Raw genomic sequence first — 14,896 nt, 5'->3', positions numbered from 1 at the left:
TACAGGCAGCTCACCTCTGCTGGACTTTCTGGCCCCCACCCTGATCCTGAAGTGGGGGCCCTGGTGTTTTCCTGCCACCTGTCATACTCCGTGCCCCTCGGCCATGGGACTTCTTCGTATAGATTTACATATATTTGTAAAATCCCTGAAGATAGGGACCAAGTCTGTTTTGTGCACTGCTTTATACAGGAAGTATAACATAGTGCTTGGCACATGGTAGGCACCTAATAAATGGCCATTTTAAAGTTATGATCTTGCATTCAGAATCTTATGCAAATATTTATAATGCCTTTACTTTAAGAGACTCCCATTTTTAGAAAAAAAAATTCTGAATCTTCATCATCGTATAACATTTCTTTTCCCTCTTCTCTGACATGCACTTGATCCCTCCCCACGGGACCTGGAGGCTACTTATCCGACCCCAGGAACAGTGCACGGGGAGAAGCGATCCTATCCCAGGGTTTGTCTAGTTAATGCTCAACAATTTAGTGGGCAGAAAAAAAATCACAGATCTGCCTCTAGACTGTTTTTAAAAGCTCTAATTGAAGATAAGCTGGAGCTCAAACTGGGGTAAATCTCAGCCTCACGGCATGAAAACGAATCTCAGAATCACGCGCTGGCTGGCCAAGGTAGCTCTCACCTCGCTCTCTAGGAGCCCTGAAGCCACATATTGAGTTACCAGGATATGGCTAGAACCTAGAGGCCACAGGAGCTTGCCAGGCATGTTCAGGGTTGGTGACACACAGACGCTTAATTTCACTTGCTAATGGATTCTTTTTATGTAAAGCGGTCCCGCGGAGTTCAGTAAACAAGGATCTATTCACTCGTGGCTGTGGTTCAAGTAGCACAATATAATCTCTGCTCCAGCGTAGGATTTCTACAGCACTTAGCTCTGTTTCTTAACCAACCATCATTTCTAACCTGGTCCTTCATTAGGACTCACACAACACTGTAGGCTATACAGAGTCCAAGAACCAGAGAAACCGCACGGAGGGTCTTCTGGTCCCTCCCCAGCCCCCCCTGCAACCCTTGAGCTCTCACCCTGTGGAGACCCAGTGGCCCTCGATGGTCGGTGGCATCTGCACAGTGATCCGCGCGCCATTGTGGAGGTGTTTGAGCATGTGATGGCACTGGGACTCCTTGAAAGCCCTCCAGGCACTTTTCTCTAAGGACCGAGGATGGGATCTGCCATCAGGATGAAGGAGGGCAGAACCCTCTCCCAGCCCTGGAAAAGAAAGGTGGGCAAGTTAGGGAAGGGCCCGGAGCATTCGAAGACTGTTTGGGACAACCTCCTGCAGCGGGCAGTGGTTGAGAGTGGCAGCTGCAGGCTTCCTCTGACGTGTGCCACTCTGCTGGCTCCCACAGGACCCACTCTCCAAGGGGAAGTGACCCTGGGAGCCACTTCCCAGGTGGCAAAACTGAGGTCCATGGGGACAAGGGCTTGCTTTGCTTGAGGTCACCTGGCTAGGTACCAGCAAAACAGGAGTTCGAATCCGTGCATCTATGAACGGTGACTAAGGCAGGCACCTGTGGGAGCACCTGTGTGGTGCAGGCAAGGGAGTAACCACAGCTGTGGAGGACAGCCATGGACATGTCCCAGAGCCACCAGGGGAGGAGACGGGGTTGAAGGGAGACATGAGAAAGGGGTCACTGGGAAGGATGGACACGTGCCAGGTCACCTGTGGATGAGGAAGGAGAGAGCTAGGACACCAGTCTCGGTAGAAACGTAACCTGGGAGATGGAAGGACCAGGGGCCGGGGAACAACTCTGGAGCTTCCAGCAGGGAATCTCTTCCCTGGTGGCCCCATCTGCTCACACCAGCACGTGCATTTTCTAGCTCTCTCCGCCTCTGGGTGGAGGTCCTTGCTCTGATCTGAGTGCAGTGTGTCCCCAAGGGTGTGAGTCAAAAGCTTGGCTTCCAGTGTGGTGTTGCTGAGAGGTGGAGGGAGCTTCAGGAGACGGGGCCCAGGACAGGCATTCAGGCCACTGAGTGCTGCCCTCAGGAGATGAGTGCAGTCAGTGGGACCCTGGATAGCAGTCGCAAGGGGGCTGTCATAAAAGAACGTGCCTGGCCACTCCCCAGCTCTCATACTTCCTGACTTGCCATGGGACCTCCGCCTCTCACCAGTGCTCCTGCCAGCATGCCAACTGCCCTGTGACACAGCCACGGGGCCCAGAGGAGAGCCAGTCCTGTGCCAACTGGGCTATCAGCCTCCAAGATGGAGCTCCACAAGAACCCAGTCTCGGAAAAACTGAACAGTCCACACAGTCTTTGTAATCAAGATAATCACGAGAAGATCACAATTTTGTTTCTGGAGAGTAAAGCACGACTAGGAATAAGTTTATCTTCACAACGGTATTTTAGGTTGGCCACCATCTACCCATGCAAAGTCACCACCAGCTGTCGTCCAGAGGAAAGCAATGGGGACAAATGGGGCATCGCTGAGAGCCCATTCCCCCTTGAGATTCTCTCCTGAAGGGACCAACAAATTGATGGGTCTTAGGGAGGGCCTGCCATGTATTTGACACCATGTCAACAGAAAGAGACAAGAGTTAGACAAATGTGTGAAAATACAACAGAATCTACATAAAGTCAAACGACCCATCAGATCACTGCTCCTGAGGAGGCGATCCTTCGATTTCATCCAACCCCTGAATGACCTCATGGAGACCATGGCTCACGAGGGCCATCTGAAATCACAAGTGAGACCCAGAGTACAGTGACTTAGAGCCACATGAAGAAAATCTACCAGGACACACTCAGGCCTGCAGGCAGGTGACATTCAGATATCTGTAATTTCTAGATTTCTGTCATATCCAGGTATCTGCTCTCATGTGGTCGAAAAACTCAAAGATGGAGCTACTGTTTGGTGGAGAGTCCCGGCTGCTAGATGGCGGCGTCCCCACGTGTGACCTGGCTTTTCCTGCAGGTGAGTGCTGGTTTGGGAAGGAGCAGGATTCCAGCCGCTTTGGCACCTCACCTGAGCCCATGGCAAGGAGGCATGGCACCTCCTGGCATCTCCACCAGGTAAACCATGACCAGGGATCCCAGACACAGATGACTGGGTTGGGTTAGGGTTAGGGGGTTAGGGTTAGGGCTAGGGGGTTAGGGTTAGGGTTAGGGGGTTAGGGTTAGGGTATTAGAGTCAGGATTAGAGTTAGGGTGTTAGGGTTATGGTTAGGGTTAGGGGATTAGGAATATGTAGTTAGGGTTAGGTATTTGTTTTAGGATTAGGGTATTTGTATTAGGGTTGGGGTGTTTGGGTTAGGGTTAGGGGGATAGGGTTAGGTTGTTAGTGTTAGAGTTAGGGTTAGGGTTAGGGTTTCAGGGTCAGGGTATTAGGATTATGCAGTTAGGGTTAGGGTATTTGTTTTAGGGTTAGGGTGTTAGGGTTAGGGTGTTAGGGTTAGGTTTATGCTGTTAGGGTTAGGGTTAAGTAGCTCAGGTTAATGCAGTCTCTCTGCTGGCTCTGTCTGGCCCAGTCCACTGCCTCTGGCTTGAGCTGGAATGAGGGAAACTGCAGAAACGGGAGATCTCTGTCTGGTGACCTCGTTACTATGTTGGAGGGTCCTCCTACTGGAGGGGCACTCCTGGTGTGTCCCCGCAGCCCTCACCATCCCTCCCCAGGCCATGGGAGGAGACAGGTTGCCTTTCCCAGCCATTTTTCTCCTTCTGTTTTGAGAGCCAGGCTGTTTACAAAGTATGTGCATATTGATCAGCTCCCCCAGGTCTGATGACGGTGCCCTTCAGTGGTCAGCTCTGGCTCTGGGGCAGTCAGCAAGGGATGAATCTGGTGAACGACTGGCCCTCCTATCATGGACACCAGTGACAGCGTCCTCTGACTGAGTGCTCTTCACTGTCTGGTCTTCAACCCCCATCTGTCCACACCACATTGTCCTCTTATTTGGTTTCAATCTGATGCGGAGATACGCTGCTCATAGGACCTACCCGAGTCCCATGGCTGCGATTCTCTTGATGACAGTAAAGCTTTTCTGAATGTCCCTGTTCAGCAATCAAGGAACAAAAGGCAACACGGCCTGCTGTTGGAGGCTCCACGTGAGATCGATTACACTGTGAGGAGTTTCAGATAGGTTTTAGCTAAACGCACAAGGCACTGGGAGTCGGAGAAGGGTCTACTTGAAATAGGACCCAAGCATTCAGTAAAGGTGCCATCAGTGACCACAGCCAGGCTGTGTTCTAAAATGTGGTGGTAAACTCCACCACCTGCACGTGTTTTCCATGGAGATAACAAGACGGGTGCAGTGGAGGGGCCGCCCGGAGGGGGGGAAACTGGACCTGCCACGGGGAGGGTTTCACTGAACCCGCGATTTCAATGATGGTTAAGATGCATCAGTATTTTGTTACCAGAGACAAAAACAATTGCATTTAAACGATGACACGAGGCTTTAACAGTAGTTCTGGGAAGCAGTGAGTCACTGCAGCAGCCGGGGGTGGCTCTAACATTCCTCTGATCTATTCAGGGAGACATGGGGAATTCTCACGCAGCTCCATGGCCACTGCTTGCCCTTGGCGTCTGGGCAGTGGTGTAAGCACGGCCTGGCTTTCCTGGGCACCCTCAATTCTAAGTCACTGAAGGAGCCATAGGAGAGCACATGCCTGGCAGCCGCTCTGGCCGTCATGGAATGTGGCTTCACTGATGTCTGACAGGCACCATGCTCTACTACGGGCCTGGTGGTCGGGGCGGGGAGCAGGAGCCATGGGTGGGGGGGGGCACTACGCACACAGACTCAGTGGTGTGCTCCTGATTCTCAGAACCAGCCTATCTGCCATCAGACTAGAGGTATAGAGCCCAAAGGCACATGGGAAGGAAGTGCCAGTGCCCAAAGGTGTGTCTGAGTCCAGTTCCCACGGGCAAAGACGGGCTGCCCTCCTGGCCACTGTAATCCCACCATAAAGAACTCGAAGCGGGAAACAAGGGCATCCTGCCCCCGGCCACCCCCTGTCAGCACAACAGCCGCCAACACCTGAACCCTCCAGGCGCTGGTATCCGAGTCTCTCATGAGCAGGGGTGTCACCCACCTGCCAGAGCCGGCTTCTCCTGAGCACAGTGGTGTCATTTCCATCAATGTTAGTGACAAGGCTCCTAAGCCAACCTCAAAAGGTACCTCCTAACTAGAAGACAGTTAAAATAATGGTGAAAGTTGCCCAGGGTCAGCCTTACTCTGAGCTGGGAAGACAGATAAGCAGCTAGCTCTCAGGTGCGTTCACCAAGCAGGCGTGGCCCTGGAGTGGAAGGGGCGGGACCCCGAGTGCCAGACCTGGAGCCTGTCTGTTCTGCTGGCTGAACGAATGCCCATCAACTCTTACTGTGTCTATTTTAGGGACCAGAGGCACAGAGAGGAATAAAGTCAAGCTCTTGGACCTTGAGGTTCTCAAAGTCTCTCTGACATAGATGTTGAAAAGGGTAGAGATGACGAAGGAGGGGTCCTGAGAGGAAAAGGGGGACCCTAGAGGCAGAAGAGAGGCAGTGAGCATATATACAGGTTGTTCCTGAGGCTGGAGTCACACAGAAAGGCAGCCTCCTTTCAACCAGTAGTTGAGGAGACAAAGCCCAATCTGCTAATCATTGGAGAGCAGGGAAGAAGCGTTCAACTGGTTCGGGTTTCTGCCAACCAATACCCAAGCAACTGAGAGTGGGCCAGGATGAGGGGCCCCTGAGGCAGTCAGTACAGTGGAGCCTCAGTGAGCAGCCAGGTAGGGAGACACCCACAGCTGTCACAGCTCACCAAGGACGCTGTGACAGGCTCACGCTCTAGGGCAGTATTCAGTGTGGGGCAGGTGTTCACACTGGTCTGTTTTCTACTGCTCTGACAAAACACCTGAGGCTTGGTAACTTGTTTTTCAAAATGAGGTTGATTGATCCCAGCTTTGGAGGAACAGCGGGTGGCCACAGCCTCTGCTCAGCTCTGGCAAGGCCCCTAGGCTACCCTGCATCCTGCGTCACAGCGTCGCAGTGTCACAGCGAAAGAGTGCCAGAGGAGATCACGTGGAGACAGGCAGAGTGTGCGAGAAGAGAGCACAAGGCAGGAAGGCTAGTGAGGAGAGGTCATGAGACGGGAAGTGTAGGAGACCATGGGGCAGGACGAGTGCATGAGCAGAGGAGCAAGCATCACAGCAGCATCCTGACACCCGAGGCTTCCTCTGAGAGCAGCCCTGGTGCCCCCTCCAGGGACACCACCTGAGACTTCTGGTCCACCAGGGGCCTGTGTTCCCGCATCCCCTGGAGGTATAAGCCCAGCCGTTCACTCCCAGAGTCAGGAGGCCTGCGGGTCAGGGTATTGCTCCCCACACGGCAGGCAGCTGTGGACATTATAGCCCGGAGGTTGGGCTGGGTGAGGGTCCAGGCCCCAGAGGGGCTTGTGAAGGAAGCAGGCCCTGCATCTCCCTGCCGGTTATGGAGGACATCTCTGCCTGGATGAAGGAAGGGCTGTCCAGGCAGAAGACACCACCTCCAACAGGAGGGTGCTGCTGTGCCCGTGGGGAGAACCAGGCTCAAGGACGGAGATGCCCGTGGGCAGAGGGCAGGCAGCCATGGTCAAGCAGGATGTACGTGCGGAGAGGGAGGCTCCTCTGGGAAGCTGAAGAGGCACCCCACAGCTTTCATCACAGTAAGGGCAGGAGGAGAATGCCACTGACGTTTTGGAAAGACTACTTTTTTTTTGGGGGGGGGGATTAGGGACAAGCAGATCAGAAGCAGGAAGACCACGAGGAGCCTACTGCACCGGCTCAGTCTGGTATCGTTTCTGCACAAGTAAATGAGAAATGCGACAACTTTCAGCAAATGGCATTCCACCCTTTATGTGGTCTTGAAGAGGCGCTGACCATTTTCTGTAAACTGGGGGTGAAAGAAGAGGGAGGGCCCGAGGAGGGGAGGGAGCAGGCAGGCAGGTTCAGCACTACTCTTGAAAAGGGACTTTTGAAAGTCCTTCTGCTTCCTACCTTAACAAATCTTAAGTGGCACACATCCATCATCCTGGTGATTTGCAAGGCAGAACAAAACAACCGCAGCTGACAATGATGACCATTCCTGCCTGGGACACCTGTCATTCCTAGTAGTAAATGTGCTTATCACCTACAGTAATTTAAAAACCCTCCCCTTAATTGGATTACTTGTGTACTGTTGTCAATCACATATCTGGTTGTTGAAATGTGGACTGCTGTACGTCGCATGCAGCTGCCGTTGGCTCTTCTGATGATCTGCTTCTGCAGTGCCAGAGGACACTGAGGTGGGACAGTTCATTACAAGAAGCATGTTGCCGCCCTGTTTGGGCCACAGAAGCCCCCCAGCCTCACTCACGACACAGGAAGACCATCCACCTCCTGGTTAAAAGAGAATTCTAGATATTCTAGCCACTTGAGCAGATAAGCACCGTGTGCCCATCAACTCAGATTCTCCTGGGGGTGAATTTAGGAAAATAGCACCTCAAAGGATCAACTGTCAGTCAGAAAGCAGCGGTCAGAGGTCAGTCTTCAAGGTGGCCTGGGTGGGCCAACTGCTATGTGCCTTTCTATTTTCTATATAAACTAAAAATTGCAATAACAAGGATAATAACTTGTGTTCAAGCGACACGTGACAGCTCTCTTCAGGCAGCACCATCTTGTGTGGTCGAAAGCCATTACCACCCAGGCACATGGGACCCCAGCAGTCCACGGCACCAGCGCTCAGGCAGCCCCAGGCTCCGTGCCCAGCGGGACCATTCTGTCGCTGCAAGGCCTGGACGGACCCAGATGGAATTATGGCCAGGAGAATATGGGAGAAGTAAGTAGATTCTGGAAGGAAACTTCACCTGTTGAAAATGAATTAAGTCCTTCCGGCTCCAGGGCACAGTTTTATAGATTACCACTTCCAGAACATTCCACGAAATCCAGGAGCTCCGCAGGCTATCCATGTGTGTGCACTGGGGATTTACTCCCCCGGAAGGTGCCACCCCATGATGGTATTCCCCAAGGACAATGCAAAGACCTTGTTGACCCTCACCGTCTCGGTTGTCTCCTGTTCAGAGAACGAAAATTCCCACAACATCAAATAGGAAACAGATTTTCCTAAATGAAAGGCAGCAGAAGGTTGGCCGTCCACGCAGGGCTGCCTGCTTAAGTGGAAATCCACGTGGGGCTGGGTGTAGCTCAGAGTAGAATGCAGGCCTAGGTGAGGCCTGGGGTCCAATCCCCAGCACTGCCCCAAAGTAAAAGTGACCAAGCAGTTTAGGTCTCTTGAATTCACCAAATCCCGCACACAGAGTGTTCAGGGGAGGAAGGTAGTTCTGCTGCAGTCACCACGTGGTGCTAGGTGCACTCAGAGAGCAGACCAGGCATGGAGACATCAGGCAGGACCTTCCAAGAAAGTGGGGGCGGGAGGGGCAGTGCCTGCCGCCTTCAGAAGCTCAACCTGCTTTCCTTCAACACTGCAGGTGCCTACTGTGTGCTGGGGTCTCTTGTTAGGCAAGGACCACCCTTGACAGGAAATGAAAATTCCACAGATTCTCCCCTGGGTGGAGCTAATCCATGGAACATTCTAGTCAAAAAGGGCAGAAGGGTAGGATTACAACAAACTGGTGGGTGTCACTCACCCCATCGGGTGACGCCCATTCCCAGAGCTGCACCTTTCCTATCCGAGCAGAGGTGAAGTCCACTTGTGTTGCAGGTGCAGTATAGTCCAGGACCTCTGTACTCAGGATGTGGGTGCACAGCTCCTGTTCAGGTGGCCCCAACACTCCCCTGCTGTTGGGACTGACTGGAAAACTTCACATGTACAGAACATAAACCTTGTTGGGAGGGAGCAACAATTCTTAAGCACACGTGGGCTGAACTGGATCTAGGTCAGGATGGGCTCTCTGTATGTACTCTAATACTTTAGAAAAACCCATCTTAACAGAATAAAAGATCACATTAGTCCAAATACTGATGGCTGTCTGTGGGTTAAAGTGTTTGCTGGGGGACACTGGGGATGGCCCCCAGGGGTGTTCTACCACTGGGCTACACCTTAGCCTGTTGTAGTTTTTACTTTGAGACAGGGTCTGGCTACGTTGTGGAGGCTGGCCTGGAGCCTGCTGCCTCCTGCCTGGGACGGCAGGTAGCTGGGATCACAGATGGGTGCTGGGTGTCTGCAGGGGCAGAGGTTGAACGGCTCTCTTCCCATTCGCTCTGCAGGTTCCCTCCTTCACTGGTCTGCCTGCAAACGGGCGCACCTCAAGTCAGAACTGGCCGACATGTAGAGGGCAGCTGATGAGATGAAGCGCAGGTAGTTATGTGGCCGTGAACTTGCCAGCCATTTAACAGGCACCCTTCCCGTGAAGCTGTGCTTTGAAGTGGGTCCTGGCAGGCGAGCTCCAGGGCTTTCCCCTGGGACACAATGGACGTGGGTGCAGACACGCTGATTCTGCTGCAACTCGAGTGTGGTGGGTGCTTATCAAAGTCTTATATTCATTTCCATTTTTTTTCCTGCAATAAAAAGCTAAGAGAACTGCTTTTACCAACTGTACACCTTCATACTAAATGTGGTCTCCTTTTAGGAGAAATAATAAAGTCAAAGCTTCAAGCCTGGCTCCATTTAACTTTAGTGGATGAGTTACTTTCCAGTGACATCATTTTCAATGCCAAGGTCCCTGGGCTAGGCACTGGGGTCGAACCAGAGACTGTAAAGCTGAGTGTGTGTACAGGGAGTGTGTGTGGGGGGGTGTATGGGGTGTGTTATGGGGTGTGTGTGTGTGGTGTATGTGTGTGTGTGGTGTATGTGGGGGGGGGGGTGCATGGCATGTGTGAATGGTGTATGTGTAAGTGTGGTATATGTGTGTGGGTGGTGTATGGGGTGTGGTGTGTGTGTGTGTTATAAGTGTATGGGTAGTGTATGAGGGTGTGTAATGTATGGGTGTGTGTGGTGTAGGGTGTGTGTGTGTGTGTGGTGTATGGGTGTGTGTGTGTGGCATAGGGTGTGTTTGTGTGGCATAGGTTGTGTGTGTGTATGTGGCGTAGGGTGTACGTGTGTTGTATGAGGTGTGTGTGTATGTATGTGTGTGTGTGGCATAGAGTATGTGTGTGTGTGGTATATGGATGTGTGTGTGTGGCATAGAGTGTGTGTGTGTGGTATATGGATGTGTGTGTGTGGCATAGGGTGTGTTTGTGTGTGTGTGTGTGTGTGTGTGGCTTTGGGTGTGTGTGGTGTAGGGTGTGTGTGTGGTGTATGGGTGTGTGTGTGTGGCATAGGGTGTGTTTGTGGCGTAGGGTGTACGTGTGTTGTATGAGGTGTGTGTGTGTGTGTGACGTAAGGTGTGTGTGTGGCATAGGGTGTGTGTATGTGTGATGTATGGGTGTGTGTATAGGGTATGTGTGTATATGTGGCTTAGGATGTGTGTGTGTGTGGTGTATGGGTGTGTGTATACGAGATGTGTATGTGTGTGTGTGTGGCATAGTGTGTGTGTCGGGGGTGGGGGGTGAGGCATGTGTGGGATCCTTAGCCTGTAGAGTGGCCCAGGGGGGCTGTCCTCTGGCTCTGGGGCTCTGCAGTGGGCATTTCTTCCTAACCCTGGGTGTTTGCAGGAGTCCTTGAGGAGAGGACACCCCTCCCAGTTTCCACCCTGGCAGCGGTGACACTGGCACATGTCACCTGGAAGGTCTTCACAAGTGAGTGTGGAATGAGGGGCCAGCGGAATGATCAAAGCGCCCTTCGTGACACTGGTGGGACACCACATGCCCCTTGACCTAGAACCTGTCTCTCACTCCCTTTCCAGAAGGATCTACTCGAAGTGAACGAAGGGCCCAATGAGCAGTCCACAGACGTCTTGACTGGGAGGGATGCACAGGAGCCCTGGCAACACGGCCTCCCCAGGGAGGACCCGCCTGCGGCCAGCACTGGGCACCCTGCACCCAGGCTATCGCCAGCAGACTGCTCTACTCTTCACCTTGACCCACTGCATCAAGTTGTCATGAGACACCCCTCAACAGCAGGTAACTACAGCCACTGCTCCCACCTCTCTAGACCTCTTCTCTTCTGAGGGGGACAAGAGGGCAGGTGACTGTAAGCTCCCGAGCCACCTGAGCCGTGTCTGAAGCAAGTCCATTCTTTTAACAAGAGAATATCCAGCAAGGGCCTGAGGCCTTCGGCCCTTTGTACACAAATGAGTCAGGTTCCTTTCCGAGATTTCCTTTTCTTTTAATGAAAAAGATGGCAAAGGGTATGGGGAAGGCTTTCTTGGTACAAAAACTATCTTCAACAAACTGGAGTTTCAAAGATTTCTATTTTGTGCCATTTAAAAGTTTCCTCTCATTCTGATGGTCACCCACTCAGTCTTTAAGTCTGGACAGCATAAGCCCGAGTGAAGGGGAATTGTTGGAGAAGTCTCCACCTCCCCAAAGGTCAGTGTCTCCTTTCAAAGTCATACACTGCAGGACATGCTCCACATCTGGCCCAGCGTCAGGTCCCCCCAAACCAAGAGGAGGCGCCTCACTGGGTGTTCAAACACCACTTACTCACTCACTCTGGATGCCTCCTGCTAATCTGCCTTTCTGGGGCTGATTGACTTTTAGAACTGGATATCTGAACATCCGCAGCTTTCCTCTAAGCAAAGAAAACAGTGATAATGGATATTTCCCAGCTGCATGCTTTCATGACACTCAACGGGTTTTATTTGGATTAAGAAATGCAATTGTTTTCAGAGTCCGAAGAAGAGGAGAGCAAAGGTGACATGTGTACTTTGATGCCAACACATTTTGAACCTGGGTCTTGCCCGACATTTACAGTTTTAAAAAAGAACAAAAATAAACACTAGGCTCAAGTCCTGCCAGAGACTAATTTACTCACCAACAGAACTTAGGAGTGATTTATGACTTGCAATGAATTGAAATGATGTGGCCAAGAACCTGAACAAAGGCTGGATGCCACACATGACGGTATCACCTGTGTCCTCACTTGGCTCTGTGTGCTTTTCCATCTCATTGACCTGACTTGTCAGTGCAACCCTCTGTGTGTGTGTGTGAAGATAAATGTATTAAAGTTTGTCACAAGTACATTTAGAAACATTGAACACTTGCTTCCAACAAAGTTATTATCATAAAGAGAAAAATGGTATCACATGGTTCCAGAAATCAAATGCCTACTTATCAGGAAAATGTCATTAAGTCACTCTAAGAAGATTTCAGGACTTCCCTCACACAGACACATGTCTACTGACACAAATGATTGAGCTTGCTTCTACAGAAGTCTCAAATGCCTGTGAAACCCTCTGTTGAGCAGGAGGACATGCTCCACGAAAACATTCCTGGGGTCAGGTGGATCAATACCCTTTTTCTGATAAAACTACTTCCATCAAGCAAAAATTGGGAGGAGGCTATATCCATTTTTTTTCCTGGTGCTTGACATCATCCTAGCCAATTAAGATAAACCTTTCTGAGGATTTATAAATTGAACTACTCTGTTTACTTCTTGCATTGATCTCCAAAGTTCCTGGAGAATTTTGTCACTGCAAATTTATTTTGAAATTGTAGACGCTTTTGGTAGGTTAACCCATATCATCCAATTAAACTTGCAAACCTCCTTTTTTTATCTTAAATTCTTCCCCTCCGCATACACACAGACTCCACAGACTGCGTCTTCCAGTTGCCCCGCTCCACTGTGACCCCTCCCAGCACCACCAAGGCAGGCTGACCCAGACTCCAAAGAACCACCACATCTCAAAGTCAAGAGAATTGGGGCTATCCTAGACCAGAGGACATATGGACATGCTTGGGCTCTTGATGTCTGCCAGCTACTGCATCCCAGGTTGGCCTAGGGGGAGAAGTGTATAGACAACCCCCACCTTTCCAAGGAGGGAGGAACTCTTTAGAGGAAACCGAGCTGCACCTCTGAGATCTCTTCTGCAGTTCAAAAGGCAATGCTTGTCTGCAAAGAATTCTGCGCATGCCAAATTTTGAAGTAATTTCTCTTATTTGAATTGAATTTTCATTTGCATGACCTTCTTCTCCACAGATACTACAAGTCTTTCAAAGGGGCCAATTTGGCCTGTTTCGTCTCTCTTTTTTCTTGTGTGTGTGGCAGCTGCTGTTTGATCTGCTCATTGGCTCTGATTTGTTTCATGTTTCAGCCAGATTAAAACTGCTCTGTAATTCTAAGCAGATGGGCCTAGGAGCCCAACCCTGTAATTACACCTTCTCTCTTCTGCTCTGAACTGCCAGCTTCCACCCTGACTCTGAGAGCGTGGGGATGGCTGGGGCTCAGAGCACACCTTGGCAATCAGCAGGTCTGGCCCAACCAGACATGTTCGCTGGGCCTGGGAGCTACAGGAGCCTCCCACTGGTGGCAAGACTACAAAGAAAGAAAGACACAGCAGCTTGTGGGTTAAACTCTCTTCCCTTTCCTTGATCCTCCGGGGTCGACAGCCCAGTTTTTCAGTGCTGACTCCAAGGCATTGTAAAGCCAGAGGCAGCTGCAAGTTCTGGGGTGACTGTGGTGGGTTCAGGGTAAGGACAGTCCTGAAGTCACTCTTGAGATGTCAGGTGTCTGGCTGTTAGGGACAGTTGCTTAGGACACTTTCTGGCACACTGTGTTCTGCAATGGCCACTACGAATATCAACAATGACCTGCACAAAACCTACCTTCTTCACACCAATGCATTTGTTATATTGCTCAGTGCGATTTCTGGAACTCTATTCAAAGGCTGACACTCCCGAGAAAATGTGGCATGGGAAGCACAAACAGAACACATCCAGTGAGAGAAGCAGGGCATCAGGTCCCGGGAATCTTAGTAAACTGTGTTTCAGGTTAAATCCTAGCTACCAGAAGCCCTTGAACTGCACCCAGAGGGCCAGCGGAGGCCACCACACCCCACCTTCCCAGAGAGAGCCCAGAGTGCACGCAGACCACAAACACAGGTCCTGGACCGCGCACGGACACCGCGAGGTGTACTGCCCTTAAGCGATCATGGTTTCTCTTTTCAGTAAGGGCTTGGACCGCACTAAGAGCCCCTGCGCGCTGACACTTTGGAAACAGGATCGCGAAGCCTGCGATTTCGTGACAGTCTCCAGTCCGAAAAGCCGACAGAGTGGATAAAAGTATTCCTTCGGACGCGAAGCAATAGATTCTGGAGATAAAAGCGTCGGTGTGGGCGATGTTTGCGCCTTTCCAGAAAGAACACTTAGGCAGCAACACAGCTCTGGAGCCCCGGCACGGGGCAGGGACCCTGGGGCCGCAGCGGAGCAGAGCTGTCCCCCGCCCGCGAGGGGCAGTGCAGACCGCGCGGCGCAGCTGGCTCCCCGCGGTACTCACCTTGCAGCAGGAGGGCCGGGAACAGGTAGCTGAGCAGCAGGCGGCGCGGACAGGACATCTCCAGCGCTCCGTGGCCTCAGCCCGCTGCGCGTCCGCCCCTGGGCGCTCTGCGCTCCCCTCCGCGGGGCCGGCTGGCGCGGGGCGTGCAGGGCTAGCTCGGCGGCCAGGCCGGCCTCGGCCTCAGGCGAGGGCTCGGCGCCCCATGCCCCGCGGGCCCCGGTGGGCGCCCGGCCCGCGTCCGCGCCGCGGCCTCCCCGCGTCCCGCCCCGGCCTCCGCGCGCCCGGCCCCGCGTCCCGCCCCGGCCGCCGCGCGCGCCGCCCCGAGCTGCAGTGGCCGCCGCCGCCGCGCCTCTTCATATTTCCCCAGCGCCACCGGCAGGGCGGCTACGGCGGGGCGGGGCCGGGGCGGGGCATCGGTGCGGGTCCGGGCGGGGCGAGGGCGGGCTCTGGCCACGCCTCCGCCGGGCCGGCTCCTCCCGCCGCCCTTCTTCCTTCCACTCTCTCCCCACTTCTTCCCCTCCTCCTCCCTCCTCCCAGGCCCCTTGGGACCTTCTGGCTGAACGTGCCCCTAGCTTTCCTTCTCCTTTTTCCTCCTCCTCCCTTTCCTCCTTCTGCCCCAT

The 14,896-nt window shown here is 52.6% G+C and overlaps 1 protein-coding gene across 1 annotated transcript in view; it reads right to left on the bottom strand.

The window, feature by feature from the left end:
• The window catches only part of APCDD1 (APC down-regulated 1), a 39,482-nt gene extending 24,891 nt beyond the window's left edge, over positions 1-14,591 (bottom strand). Inside the window, exons 1-2 of the mRNA XM_081263435.1 lie at positions 14,277-14,591; positions 1,042-1,225 (exon numbers count right to left, since the gene is read on the bottom strand). Coding sequence (XP_081119561.1) covers positions 1,042-1,225; positions 14,277-14,334 — 242 coding nt within the window. The 5' untranslated portion in view covers positions 14,335-14,591. The remainder of the gene's footprint in view (positions 1-1,041; positions 1,226-14,276) is intronic.
• Positions 14,592-14,896: the final 305 nt, after the last annotated feature.

Source organism: Spermophilus citellus, assembly GCF_964194105.1.
Source record: "Spermophilus citellus genome assembly, chromosome: 12".
In the NCBI taxonomy this organism is placed as follows: Eukaryota; Metazoa; Chordata; class Mammalia; order Rodentia; family Sciuridae; genus Spermophilus; species Spermophilus citellus.
This window is presented reverse-complemented; position numbering and strand designations above follow the sequence as displayed.